Source organism: Achroia grisella, unplaced genomic scaffold (genome assembly GCF_030625045.1).
Source record: "Achroia grisella isolate CSIRO2021 unplaced genomic scaffold, CSIRO_AGI_Agris_v1 utg501, whole genome shotgun sequence".
Lineage (NCBI taxonomy): Eukaryota > Metazoa > Arthropoda > Insecta > Lepidoptera > Pyralidae > Achroia > Achroia grisella.
In genome coordinates, this window is record NW_026712897.1 from 276977 (window position 1) to 292474 (window position 15498).

General features: G+C 32.6%; 1 protein-coding gene across 3 annotated transcripts in view; it reads right to left on the reverse strand.

Moving 5' to 3' along the window:
• Positions 1-2887: 2887 nt before the first annotated feature.
• LOC131846100 (protein scalloped) overlaps positions 2888-15498 on the reverse strand; it is an 82510-nt gene continuing 69899 nt past the window's right edge. For 2 of the 3 annotated variants that reach the window (XM_059195322.1, XM_059195321.1), the window contains 8 exons: positions 11871-12001; positions 11530-11628; positions 10023-10063; positions 9134-9314; positions 8123-8194; positions 7022-7188; positions 5997-6231; positions 2888-4713 (listed from right to left, as the gene is read on the reverse strand). In XM_059195322.1, the coding sequence (XP_059051305.1) occupies positions 4600-4713; positions 5997-6231; positions 7022-7188; positions 8123-8194; positions 9134-9314; positions 10023-10063; positions 11530-11628; positions 11871-12001 (1040 nt within the window). In that variant the 3' untranslated portion in view covers positions 2888-4599. The remainder of the gene's footprint in view (positions 4714-5996; positions 6232-7021; positions 7189-8122; positions 8195-9133; positions 9315-10022; positions 10064-11529; positions 11629-11870; positions 12002-15498) is intronic. The other variant, XM_059195324.1, reaches the window with a different exon arrangement.

Below are 15498 nucleotides of genomic sequence, written 5' to 3' on the forward strand. Positions count from 1 at the left end.
TTAGTTCTATTCGAACTCACCACCTTTCGGCGTTAATTCGGTGTAGTGACCACTACGATACGATGCTAAGTTTATACGTATAATTATATTTAGTGATTGTCGGTGAATAAAGTAAAATGATATAAAAAATAATTAAATTCGTTCAATAATAATAGCAACCCGGGACAACTAACTCAACACCATGTGGTCAAGTTATACAGGTACTAGACAACTGCTAGAATACTTAAATACGTTTGTAAATACATACATAAATGTAGAAAACACCCAGGCCAATACAAACTGGCTTATTAATGAATACAAATGTTCTCAATCGACACATCTACCATCGGAAGTAAAGCGGTGTGCTAAACCGCAGGACCTCTGTTAAATTGTAACTACTATATTAAATTTGGAAGATGAAATAATCGATTGGATTTCGACTAGGTTCTTTCTAGAAAAATCCAGTCTATTGAATACCTATTACTTACTTTTGTCACGAATGTTAATTAGTGCATCGTTTAAAACCAACCATGTACACTAAGTTCATATATTGTAATAAAAAAATATCTTAGGGATTAAGGATACAAGAGTCCTATTTTTATAAAATGTATCAAAACATACACATATACATATATAAGTATATATAATGTAAGTTTGTTATCAAAAAATAACAAGTATTTAAATAAATTGTTACACTACGTTATCTTTCCTGATTGTTTCGTTTGAGTCAATCTGATTAGCGATGGTGGCATAATTAACAAATATTTTCACTTCGTGGGAGTTAAGTCCAAGTATCTTATCTCCACTCAGCATATGGATAAATAATATACACGTGATTTTAAGAAGACAATATAATTAAATTTTCATACAAATCTTTTAACATAATCTTTAAAATACTGTACAATGTCGGCTAGTTTTGCAGGCTATCATTTGTTCTAGATAAATAATATACTTATAACATTTTGTTTCAATACTAGACACCATAAAGAATAGTTATTATCAGGAAAAATTATATACTTAAAAATTACAAATGATTTCCTCCAAATCTGCCGACGTAAAACTTTATTAATTTTGATATGGCAGATTGTCGATATGAAAGACTTTAGAAGCATAATTGCTTAGAACACTAAAACTGAAAGAAATGCACTAAAACGTATAATTATATTTACAAGACCTTTTCATTATTGAATAGCGCACTTATCGGCGTTTTCAAACAATTCCATACAAACTAACGCTAGCAAAAGAGTCGAATAAAACTGAGTTAATCTCATTTGAGTACATAATATAACAATTATAGTAGAAAATCACAACAAGGCAGATCTCTTTTGCTTGTTTCATTTCTCATGACCGTCGTATAGTACATAGGGCGCCCTTACACTGGAACAGATTTAAATATAACAGATTTCTGACTCAGGAGTTTGTATTTTTTCCATCTTACATAGGTACATAGTTCTAACATCCGGCATACTTGAGTATTAAACAAAAGTCATACTCTTAACTAATACTTAAATCAGAAATCATCTCTAAAATACAAACTGGCATTCGGAAGGTCCAATATTGATGTGTAATGTAGAGAAATCATTAACGCAACAAAAATTAAGTTCAATCACTTAAGTACTACGTGATATCTTTATCTATAAATTTTCGGAACGACCATCGCCATATTTAAAAAAAAATCTTAAAGCTATTCACTTTACAATTTACCTAATATAAATCTATGAAATAAATACAAAAATCTCTTATTATTATCTAAGATAATATTTTTCTACCTCACGTCTTGAAACTAAATACTATTTAATGCACATAAACTTAACACAGTGTAAAATTAAACATGCGCGGCATCCACCTGCGCACGATGGGAGGCCCCTTAATATATTTGACTAAAAGAGAGATCAAATCATTGCCACGTAAACTTATTGTATAATCCGGCAGGCCGTTTTGAGTAATGTTCACACTCATTTGTACTTTGAAACGTGAAAGAAAGATGGCCCTGTCGTAGTGAAATTAATAGAGCTCCAATGAGATAATTGTAACAATTAAGATTCATAACTGAACCGTAAGGAAAAAAATGTTAACATAAAAAAAATTACGTTCGTAAGCGGCTAAAATGTCCTACATGAATAAATGAATTTTGATTTGATTTGATAAGACCATTTTTTTAAGTGGTTTGAGTACATATAAGCGATAAATATAACTTTGTGAGGTTATGGTAATTTCACAACTTTCGACTACAAAATCTTCGAAAATAGACCACAGGTTATAAGCCCCAAAATAAATGTAAAAAAACGGGTCTAATTATTTTCTATAAACCTTAAGTTTAGATAGCCGCTACAATGAATGCTTGCTTTATGAGGCAGGCAAAGAAGTTCAATAATTTCATGCCATTTAAATAAGCATCTTGAATCTGATGTATGTAATGAGATTCGAGTTAAAATCCGATGACGGTAAATATTTTATATACACTTTAGTATTAAATGTTAAATTTGAAACACTCTCTATCCACCCTCCACTCTTTACGTGGTAATAGAGTTTAGCCATAATATATAAAAATAGATTTTTTATTTCATATTTTAAGGTGAGTCTCAAAGAATAAGCTTCTAAATAGCTTTGAAAATATAAATAATAATTTCATAACGGAATAATTTGGTGAAACATTTTCAATATATATTTTTTTTCTATAATATTCTACAGTTAGCACCAACCGTTCATAGTGTGACGATTTATAAGCATAGATATCCTTATAAATTAAAAGAACCCGGCAGCCCAGCTAATCCTGGCTGCAAAAACTAAATGATTGCAAGGGAATGGCATGTTGAAAATAAATAGTTACAGTATATAAATTTTATAACAAACATTTGGAATTTATGTATCAATATATTAAAGAATATTTTCAATTGAAATATGTCTCTTGGTCAAACAACTTTTGTTTCTTGATTACTAGGTCTTTGGCTAGTTGTACTACTAAGACTAACCCTGTATACGAATCATAATTGTTACAAGTAGTTTGTGGTCTATTCCGAAATTTCAAATCCGAACGACACGATTAAACTTTGTATTTTTTTTGCCAAACACCAATTATTCATTTCGACTATTATTATAAAATTTAAATAATAAATTTATTATTAAATTTAAAGCAGTTAGATCGGAACAATTGAAATGTGTGTGCTGATTGACATAAAATAAATTCGTAGAATTCGGAATTGTCATTTCGTAGTAGACACTCTCATTCAAGCATAGGTGCGTGTCGAAAGGCGACGAACAAACGAGAAATAATAGGGACAGGGAGTATTGAAATCTAGGTCAAGGATACATAGCTGCCAAAGAAAGATATGGAAATGAACAAAGTTAGAACGCCTTATACGTAAAACGGATATGGTTAATTAACATATCCTTGTGACCGATTTTCCTATTTCTCTCATATGATACAACTTTATTACACACCTTAAATCTTGCAGATCATCTGAACACAATGTACACTATTTAAGTAGGTACAAATAGATACATTATTATATACAAGTACACATTGGTACACACTTGAGATACTGTTTGTGGCAAAGACCGTTTTCTGGCAAACGTATATTAAAATAAGGAAAATTCTTATATACAAAATGTATAGAAAAAGGCAAGGTTTATAAGTTGATATCAAAGTATAATAAACACAGGGATATTCTCCCCTGAAAAAGAAAATATAGATATTCTATTGAGCATTCTTAGGTGAATAAAGCGATATTTATAAAATTGTACCACGAGCATTTAACAAAACGTCCGATAAAGTTTACTAGAGACAATACTTAACAAATCTATACTTATTATACCTACGCTGATTCGGTATCCTACACTAAGTTTTAATCTTTTCACTGTTACACCTCTCTTAGTATTTCATTATATCTATATTGATAATTAAGCCAGTGAAAAGATTAAATATGCTCAAGTAATTTATGTTAATGTAACATAATTAGAGGCACTGTGTGTATTCAATTCTATACTCTTATTTGACATTATTTTACACGTTTATACCGAACTATATTCAGCATTATAATATTTATGTAAAATATTATTGTTACTCTCAATGAACGTGGTGAAAGGAAATTTTAATACGAAAACGATAGTTTTAGAAAATACGTTCGGAAATGTCTACGCGTTGGTGTGAGACTACAATAACAATTGAAGACCCGACCATCTGATTTACATTAGAGATATTCAAAATTGAGCTATACAATAAACATTTAGTTACAAAAATACTTGTAGCGTAATTTTCAGATCACATTTTGCTATTTATAATGTTCACTATTTAAATAATGAACCTACGACTTTTGATAAAGTAACGTGCCGGATGGAAATAAGAGTAGCACTTGTATCGAATCGGAAGACCTACTCGAGTAGAAATTGCGAGGTCTAAGCCTGCCCACATTGCAAACGACGACACTGCCGCTTGTGACAATTGCGTTTAGTGTGCGCAGGTACTTAGAAATCGAATGGCACGATCGCGTGAAGCGCTCGTGTGGTAATCGCTCGATCCGCTTACATCGCTCGGTTCGCTTGCTTCGCTCACTCCGCTTACTTCGCGTAGATGCAGGTGGGGGGAGCGGCGACGGCGAGCGAGCGGAGCGTGCGAGTAGTTCAGTCTTTCACGAGCCTATAGATGTGATGCTGCGCGCCGTGTTCACTGTTTGACACCTCGAATACGAACGCGGCGCAGAGTAACGTCTCTTGAGTATCTCTGTTTGATACCACCTGTGGAAAAAAGATGGAACATTTAAAAAAAAGTTTGTTATGATATCCTACTTCGCTGCGCGCCGACTTCACTAGTATAGCTATAGCACGAGCGGTCTAGCGAGAGAGTGGCTCTCATGAGAAATAAGTACATTGCCGTAACGCGTGGTATGGCCCGGCTGATTGGTCAGAATTATGAAATTTACAGCATATGATTTTAGAAATTGTTATAATTTAAATGGAATCGATCAATATGAAAAGCAATAAAATTAGAATTTGATGAGACGATACGAAATATAATATTATCTATTTTTACCAGGGGCGGATCGTGAATTTGTGGGGCCCTGGCCTAAAATTTAGGGGCATACCTAATTCTATTACTCAACTAAAAAAATACGCAGACCAAAAACAAGAGACAGGGAATTCCCCGTTCCGTTCGATAGATGCGCATTTCCATGGGTTGATTAATCTCAGGGTTGTCAATCTTATGATAGGTTTTGTTATTATTATAGGTTTTTTAATCTAAATATCGCCCATTGTTTTCAGTGGGGCCTGGGAGCCATTTATATCCACGGGGCCCTGGGCTGCAGCCCATAAAGCCCGTAGGTAGATCCACCCCCGATTGTTACTGTCATCTACTTTGATCAAACGGATGCGCTCACCGCGGGGAGCAAACAATAATATCTATATTATATTTAGAACATTTTACTAGATCAATTCAATTTGTTGATAAAACAACACAATGACTAAAGTTTGCATGCGTCACCAGGCATTGTATATGTATAAGGATATAATATTAATAAATAATTTGCTTTGATCAGAAAGGAAGTTTGTTCGTGGGTGGTCCGAAGATCCTCAGATATGGTGTGGTTTTTTTTATACTATGATGGTGGCAAACTAGCATACGGCCCATCTGAGTGTAAACGGTTATCGTAGCCTATTGACGCCTGAAAACCTAGGCAGTCACCTAGTCAAACCCGTGACAAGTAAAGCGGTGTGCTAAACCGCCAGGCCACAGAGCCCGTCTTTATTATTATTTATTGATTAATATACATACTTTTTAATTTATTTACGTAAACAAATAATGACTAAATGCTACATTTTACAAAGTATTGAAAGGAAAAATATATTTAAAAAATTGTCACCACACACCACGTTTACCACAAATTACAGTAATATTTTTTATGTTTAAACCGTAATTAAAATGAAGTATTAGTATTTTAATATAAATAGGCGCGTGAATAACTATTTTATATAATTTGAAATATCATAAAACAAATATAAATTGTTCATGATCAACCTACCTGTAGTATGGTGAAGTTTTCTAGGACACTGTTCATCATGTACTTCTCAGGTAGATGTTTGAGTTTATGTATGAAGTTGACCATGTACTCGCACATGGGTGACCGTTGTATGCGGTACACGAACCGGCCGCCCTCGTACCGCGCGTACTCCGTTTCTACCTTCTCCACTACTTGTTTACCGAACGAACACACTTTAGTACTACACGTTATGGTCATGTTTTCGTTGCTTTCGTACCTGGAAGGAAATAGGAAATTATTTATATTGAACGTCAGATATATGGAGATTTCGTATTAAACCGTCGTTATATTAAAAAGTCTAGGGTTCGATTACTTATGTTGAGTGTTACAACATATGTGAAAGTTTCGAGTTAAACCTTCTTTAGATTAAGTCTTGAGTTCGAATCTGGACGATATCAATAACTTTTTGTGTTAAGTTATACTTTTGACATACGGTATGAAAAACTGATATGAATCCAAATAAATTTTATGAGGGAATATAAAAGTAGTCTAAAGTTACCCCTTGTAATAATAGCTATCTGTGAGTGAAATTCCTGTATTTTTTTTAATTCCTTTTTGATTTAAGTATATACATATTTTCATATATATTTAGTGAAAAACTGGTAACTTTGTATTACAAACTTAGGTGTAACTACAGTATATACTTTCATATACATTCAGTTAAAATTTTTTGTTTTTTGGTATTACAAAGAGACACTTACATTTTATTTATTTGTTTTCAACAACTAATAGAAAAGGATGCCTTTAAACGGTATTGTAGTTTTTACTTTATTGTATAAACAAACATAAATATTATTTATTATTTGAGATGCAAACTACGTGATTTTTATATCAACCATGAAAACCAAGGCGGAGCTTTCATGCAGCCATGTTACTTATATAAAAATATTATAATTATACAACATAATATTGATATTTTATTTATAAGTACAACAGCTTTGGTTGTAAATATAAATGGATATTATGAAATCAAACCATATATTTAAATGAATATTAAAAACACTTACACACTAGTGACTCCGTAGAAGGCATTTGGGTCGTCTAAATTATTTGTATTTAGGTCCGCCCAAAACTTGACGAGGAAGAAGGCATTTCTGGGTCCCTTATCGTACAATTCTTTTAAGCCGCCTTTCTTCTCTGGAAATTTATCGTTTATCTGTTGCACATCTACAGACTGTCGAAAGAAAAAAAATACAGATCACTTTAGTGTTTATTTTTCATTCAAGTAATAAGACTACGTTAGATACTAGTTAACTTACTGAAATTTAAATAAAATTATAATAACCATGAGTAATTATATTATAAACAAATCGTTATCTAGTTACAAAATATCAAGAAATAATTTTAGTTCTTTTATTCACCCTTATATAATATTTTAAAGTGTGATTCCGTAGCTTTATCTAAGGTAAGTATATTTTAAATGTTAATGTTGTCAACAATAACTATTTTATATATGATGTACCTGTTGAATTACATTCGTCCTTATATAATTAATATATAAACGAGTAAAAGGTAATTCTTATTAGTTGCCATTACACGACACATTCTTTCCCGCGCGAACTGGAGCGTGCGCGATTTAGCGCGGGAAAACCAGCGCGCAATCGTGAGGGATTGCATTTAATTAATTTTTGCTCACTCTTTGTCGGGTATGATTCGTGTCATTACAATTTCTTTTAAAATATCTTTTTTATTTCACAGGTTTTATTTTTAGTCGTTTACGATTTATAAATTATCAATAACTCTATGATTACATTTTTGTTCCATAGTCGGTCATTTTCGTCCGTCATTTTGTAATGACAATTAATTATTACAAAAAGGCGCTAAAGCACGTACGTACGGTCTTTCTCGTTCCCTTTGTCTACATTTACGTGCTCATTCTTTCCTGCGTGAAAGTCTATTCGCGCGTGAAAGAGAGCTACGTGTTAAGGCAGCTATTAGATACGTTCTTAACAGAAAGGTTGTGGTAAATAGTATTGTAGTGCGGTAAGACTGATGTCATCCGCCGTACGACAGCTTGCTATTTGTCTCCGATTGCTATTCTGGTACACTCGTGGAGTGGACTAAGCTAATGGATGGATTAAAATTAAAAACAAAATAATGATTCTCACCTCTAATAAAGGATCCGCGTATGTAACTGTGCCACCTATATGTACAAATAGATGTTGTGCAGGTGTTGTAAACTGAAACAGACAAAATATTATATTTCATATTGTATCATTATTGTCATCTCGTTACATAATAGCAAGTCAACAGTAATTACAATTATATATTAACAAATAATTATGTCACTTTACAATTTTAATTATTATAAATATTTAAATAACATTCATGTTTCTGTATAAGCTAATTTATGTCCTAACAAACACTATAATTGCAGCAATTCTATTAGCTAGGGACACATTAGATAACCATGCTAGTTTCTACAGTCATATGTGCTGTTCTGAAACTTATAATTCCTGTATATTCTAAAGAAATTCATGTCAAAGTAATGACAATGATAAATAATTGTGGTAAATAATTGTAATAAATTTGCTAACGTAATACTTGAACGGTGGTCAAATAGACGTGTAAGCACATAATAGCGTAAATTAATTAAGATTGCTATAATTTGTTTATATTAATTAATTTAACTGTTATTGTTTGTACCTTTAAAACAAAACAATATAAAAGAATACCAATATATTATTTTATATATATTGGTGGCTTGAGCAGCTTCGAGCAATTTTATAATAATTTCTAGTATTTCTTCATTGTATCTATTATTACAATTTTTGTACTTCGTGTCCAACGAAATAAAAATCCATAAAGTAATTATTACTGTACAAATTTTAATTACTGTGATTTAATTTGTTAGCGCATAACGTCTAAACACCTATATCTTTTAACAGCTTATGATCGACTGATGTCGTACTCGCTAGGAAAGTAGTTTTACCTATTTTTTCATTCAAATTGGTTCAGCCGTTTACGAGGACAAATCCCGTACGCCTATATATGTATATGGTATATAATTATTCTGTACGGGTGTTATGGCAAATTCTATTTTGCCATGATTAACATAACTCGAAATATTTCTATATATATATATATATATATATATATTAAGACATGTTTGTACTCACTGCGTCTGGATCCCTGGTCTGGTGGTCAACGAAGGCAGAGAACTCCACGAGCCTTAGCTTGTGCGTTGCGATAGCTCTATCTTCCCAGGGTGGTGGTGGCGCCACGTCCGTACCGCCTGGTACCCCAACGCCGGTCACGCCTGGGACGCCTTTGTAACCAGCCGCGGGGAAAGGTTTCACGCTGCAAGTGTAAATGATCAGGTCGTGAAAAAAAGCATAGTTAGGGGATTTTTGGTAGGGGATTGTTAGTAATGTCAACAAATAATAATAATCTTCATTTTACTGCTCACAAAGAAACTTACAACGTAAACAAATTATGTTGAAACTCTCAAGTTATTCCTTGTGAGAGTCTGGAGCCTGAACTAGGTCGAAATCTGTACTACAGATGTCCTGGCTCCCTCCGGGACCTTAAAGTATTGTATATAATGTCTGAATCTAGCAATGTTTCAAGGAAACTGTCAGGTTGACATCTACACAATTTCTGCTGGATATCATCGTAATAAATTCTTGGTCAATTTGCCACGATGGGCTAACTGACCTGAACTTATGCTTATATTATCGTCCTTCACTAGTGCTTCCCCGGCTCAGTCCGTTAACGCAGGCGGGTGCACAATTCCAATGTAATCCAATAAAAAAGTATATATTACCATTAGAGGGAGACTTGATTTCTATCGGTTGCACATGACTGCTATAAAGAACCTGTCTTTATATTACAGTTGGATACTGTCTACTTAAATAAAATTATTATATGAATACAGATTATTTTCTAAAAAAAGTATTACTCTAATGGTACTAATAGGATACTATTAATACCATTAGAGTAAAAACCTACATTGCATCTGTAATTATGTGTTATGGAATAAAATATAGAATTATGATAAATACTTACTCATGAGAGGTCCCAGCTTGTAAACCGGGTTGCCAGAATTGCTGGAAAAAGAGAAAAATATCAATTAACATGTATCAATATGGGAGGGACGAGATGATGCAAAGCTTTTCTGTTGTTACATAGCTTGGTGTTAAAATCGCCAATTATACTACACACGTACAGAAGCGCACATTGTTTAGTTTTAAAATATTATTATGTAAAAAATCTAATTGCCCATGATTTTTAAAGCTTATTTACATTCTAGATAGTATCTAGTTTAAAAAGTAATATGTAGTCGTCGCGATGTGGTCGGTAAAATTGCAGTAATAGATACTGGTATAATGGTGTAGTTCGCCACCTACGGGATGAACGAGAAAAGAGTGGAAAATAGCAGGAAAGGAACTCGTAGGAGTTCATAAAGAAAGTTGGTATATGGATACATGGAAATGAAAAGCATATTGTAGTACTTGGTTATAGCACTGATGCTATAACTAAGTACTACAATTGAGTAGAGACACCAGTGTCCTCCCTAATATCTGCAGGCCTATTACAATAGACGAGTTTGTGGAACCGTTACAGGGGTTAGTCCGCTTTTATTAATTGTTTGGATACCTACGTAGTTTCGAGATACTAACCGAAAGAATATTAATAGTAAACTGTGAGATAAATATCAACAGAACAGTACTAAGATATTATGCCTAAAATCCTGTATTATCCATCTGACCCTACAAGCGTAAGCTTGCAAAGTAACCTGCTTGGTGGCTGAAATGGGTAAGACGTAGATATCTACTAAGACATTTTTTTTACAGTCTACTTCAAACCTAGTTTCGATAGCGTTTTAAATTAGAGATTTTACGGACTTTTTAAACAAACCTGAGATTTATGAATCAAATTGGGGAGTGTATATAGTAAATATATTTGAATCTGTCTAGTAATAATTTAATTTAATCACATAAGTTTAAATTCACTAGGGTATTAATTTAGCTATTACATACATTAACTTAACGTAGCCTTAAAAATTTAATTATATATGTATAAGATACTTAAACGACGAGATGATACAAATAAACATTGAGTCAAACTGTGAGTAAAGCAAATTCAATATTCTCCTATGTTATTATAGTTTAATGTCACATGCCCGAGTAGAAACAGCATTTTTAAGTATAGACAACGAATGCCGTTTATTTCTCAAACGTTGAAATAAGCCTTTCGAAATTTGGACGAATGAGAAATAAATGGATCTATGGCCAAAATTTAGTTAACGGCATCGAGAGGTAGGCATTTCCTGTATTAAAATACATAGACAAACCAAATATGTATTTAATTAGGATAATAAAGATAGCTAAAAAATGAAATGGGTTACACTTTATAGTGGTTTCCAAATCAGTTTGGAAATCAAATGAAGCTGTGCCAGAAATATATCTACATATGGTGTACCTCTTAATGTCATTAACAAGATGGCTTAGTCCAGGCTAGTTTTAGTTCATCGACAAGAAACACTAAGGCATGCTTTTCGCAGGATGACTACCGTGTGGTGATACGCGGGATGCGGCAACCCTGCCACGATCTGAGCACTAGATAGAGTGCTCATTGACTGCATGGCCTTTTCCTTCATCACACCACCGTCCTAAATATCATTTATTTATTTATTTGAAATATGCTTCAACTTTTTTTATTATTTGATTTGTGTATTGAGAATTCTTAATACCATAGTTTGGAAGCTTAATGTCACAGAACTGAAAGTTAACATATTGTATTTAACCAGTTTTGTAAATACTATAAATGTGTGTTTAGTAACGCGTCTCTGAGAAACTTTAAAGTTCTATAACATTGGACTTACGTAAGATTACGCATAAAGTATTCACTTACCACTTTCAGTTTCGCCTGAATTTCCCGCAGTTTCCGCCTCGCTAGCACCTGTATGTGAGACGAAACTTGTTTCCTCGTGCGAGTTTTTCCTGTCCTGAGCTTTATGTATCTTGCTATTAACTCGTTTCTTCCTGTAATAAATATAAACGAATTTATTAGTGAGGTATATCTAATACAAAACGAATAATATTTGCTTAGCGACATCTAAATACTAATTTTCTACTTTCTTTTTATAGGCATAAGGAACTTTTTCAGTTGTGTGTGTGCTGTGAGTGGAGTGCAAACAAGCTGGTAGTTCATATAATCGGAAGTAATTACCGCTGTTAAATAAATTAGAGATATCATAGAATTTATTGCAACGCCTGAAATGGTACAAAACCATTTCCTAAAATACATGTTCTTGTATACCCAGTTAGCACTCATGCGATGCCACTTTTGCGTGAGAAATAAGGTGTTATGCTTCTTGTATCAAAGTTTCCACTAGCGGATCTAACTCACCCTCCAAACCTAAACTCAACAATTCCAACTATGTTGCGTTACGGCTGAAATAGGTTACGTAAAGAACAGCTATTTAAGCGAATTACGCAAAACTTACTATTTTTTTCTACTCTTCAATTGGATTTGTACCATTTATATAGTTTAAAGGAAATTGTCGACAAACAGAAAAATAAGACTATTGATTTTTAGTATTGTTTTAAATATACATTTAGAACAATACTTTAGACATCTTTATGATTCCGGATACGGACCCCTTAAATTGTGTATAATTAATAAAAAGACATAAAATCATGTCCCAATTGACATAGCCCGCGAAATGCTTCGCATAGCTGATTCAGACAAGGCACAATGCAATGTGGCGCGGGCCGCAGCAAATCCCGTTATGAAACAATTTTCAAAGTATTTTGAATAGCTATTTTCAATCGTTGAAACAGCAGTCCGGCTGGAATGCGGGGAGATTCGAAGGCAGCGTCTATTGTGACTTCATTTTCATAAAGTTAACAACTTTATTTTATTATTTATATATTTGTACTTTGATAATTTCTGTATTATGTTTATTCGTTATATTTCAATTAAGTAATAAAATTAATAAATATTAATTAAGTAATAAATAGGAAAATAAGTAAATATTAACATTGGAATAAAGGAAATTATTAATGGTAGACAACATTTCCATAACTAAAAGGTACCTAATCATTACGTAGTATAAAACAAAGTCGCTCTCGATGCTTAAATCTTTAAAACTACGCGGTAAAGTTTATATGTATAATGCATGCACACCCGTGCGAAGCCGGGGCGGGAAGCGAGTAGTAAATATACATCGAGGTATAATATAAAATCTGTTAGTATTCATATTCTGAATGTAAAATATTTTTAAGTATAAATTGTATTATAGTAGTAAGTTTTATAAACCCTGTTGTCTTTAGAAATATTCCACTATTAAATACTTTGAAAACTGTAAAACTTTGTATTTTCATAAAGCTTTAATTCAAGAATCTCGAATTAAAAATGAATGTATAGAGATATTTTTAATTATAACGTATATATTTCTGAATACGAAGGTGAAATAATTTTAATATTTTCTTTTCCTGAGGCAATATTTTAATCCTACTTATTAATTATTTATATACATTATAGGTAATTTAGGATAATAATCATTAATATTAATGTAGCTGTTATCATATAAATCTTTAACATTACTTGGCTCGAAACAGCACATTATCAATATATCCATAAACATATACATAATTCGACGTGTTCGTATATTAACTAATTATTTCAGTTCCATTATTGGACCAATTTAATTTGAGTAATAGTTTATTAATTCGTGGGCAAAATGGAGGAGCTGACCAAAGTAAATTGAAATCTCATTGAATTTGGGGAATGCGGTGGCGACGGGAGCCTGGTGACTGGTGCGAATTTAATTAACCCCTACCATGCTTGTTGAGGCGTACGAGCGTGTGTCTAGTTGTTCATATGCGACCCGTTAGGGCCAATTTATATGTCCAATATCAAAGGACGTTTGATAAACCAAGATCAACTTATAACACGACTGACTTGTTTCAAATGACGGCTGTCAGATACAATGAATATAATATTCATGGATTTTAAATATGACTAGTATTTTTCGTCAGTAATATTTTTTTAAATTTTGTGATGGAAAGAAAACATTTCGTATATATAATTTGTATGGAAATATTTTAATTTAGATAGAACTAGTAGATATATGATGTAATACGGGCAATAGTTATCCGGTTAATGCACATTTGCAAATTTGTACTACGTAAATAATTCGATTTCTACCCTGCAGGTTATTTGACTGTACAATATCTGTAGCCTAATATATAGGTATAGGCTACTTGTGAATACTACATCTTTTTTATAATATCAGAGTGTGGAATAAAGTTGTGTATTCAAATAGCTTGCACACACAAAACTTAGCATCAAATTAACGATGTTGAGTGATAATTTTTTAACTAGAAAATTCTAATATAAATGTAATGTAAATGCGAAGTTAATTTTATTTAGTTGTTACCTAAGTTTGTTAAGGACTTTTCATTCCTTTTTATATTTTTTTATTAATAATATTTGTCTTTGATAACTATAAAGTAAAATTCAATGAAGTATAGTATTTGTAACATAGAAATAGACTTGAAGACTAACGAAATAATGACTGTAGCTAGTCATATTACAAAGTTACTTGTAATCTATACTAATATTATAAATATATGCTAGTGTGTATGTCTATTTGTTACTTTTTCAATAAAGTTTGATTTGAAGGTATATTGTATAACAAGGAATGACATACGGTACTTTTAATTAAAAAGACGTACAAAGTTTTGAGTAGCAGGTAGTGTTATATAAATTCATAAGACTTATATATCATCGTTAATAAGTCGAGATTATATATATAATCTCGACTTATTAAACAATTAAATAAATATTTCATAAAATGTCTATAACAAACTGGTAACATAAATCCAATATCTGTGTTAAAAGAACAATTATCAAGTTCCGAGAATTGATTCCGGTCCCCAAGATTCCACCGTGACATTTTAGTTACTGAACTAAGAGGACGTCTACAATTTTATAACTCAAGACAATATTAAATTCAAAATTAGAAGGAGTACAAGCTTGAGAAACAAACTCTTGAAGACTGTTAAGTCGAACATTCCTGAAATTGCTACGAAATTATGGCACCATCGTAAACTTTTCACGGCGGGTGTTAAGCTAAAATTAGTGAGTGTGGCCACTCTAACAAATAGCTGTTAACACAAATTAGTAAAGAGAATAAACATGCATGTTATACTTTCTAGCCGTAACATCTGAGTGACACGGCGCCCGCGAATTGAGCATTAAGAGTGCTTTCACCCGGACAGTCGTATGCATCCTTCTATAAATAGTGCAGTGCAGAGGATCAACTCGAAACATTTCTATTCCACAGTGAATAGAAAAACAAGAGATCATTATTTATTAGTTGGTTAGTTAGCTAATTTGGTCGACGGGCAGTGCCGCGACGTACGACGCTACGCTCTCGCGCACTCTCGCGGAGCTCTATCTAAGAGGCGTGCGTGCGCGCAACCACCGCTTATATGTATGAATATTAATCAATTTCTTCAATATACTTAGC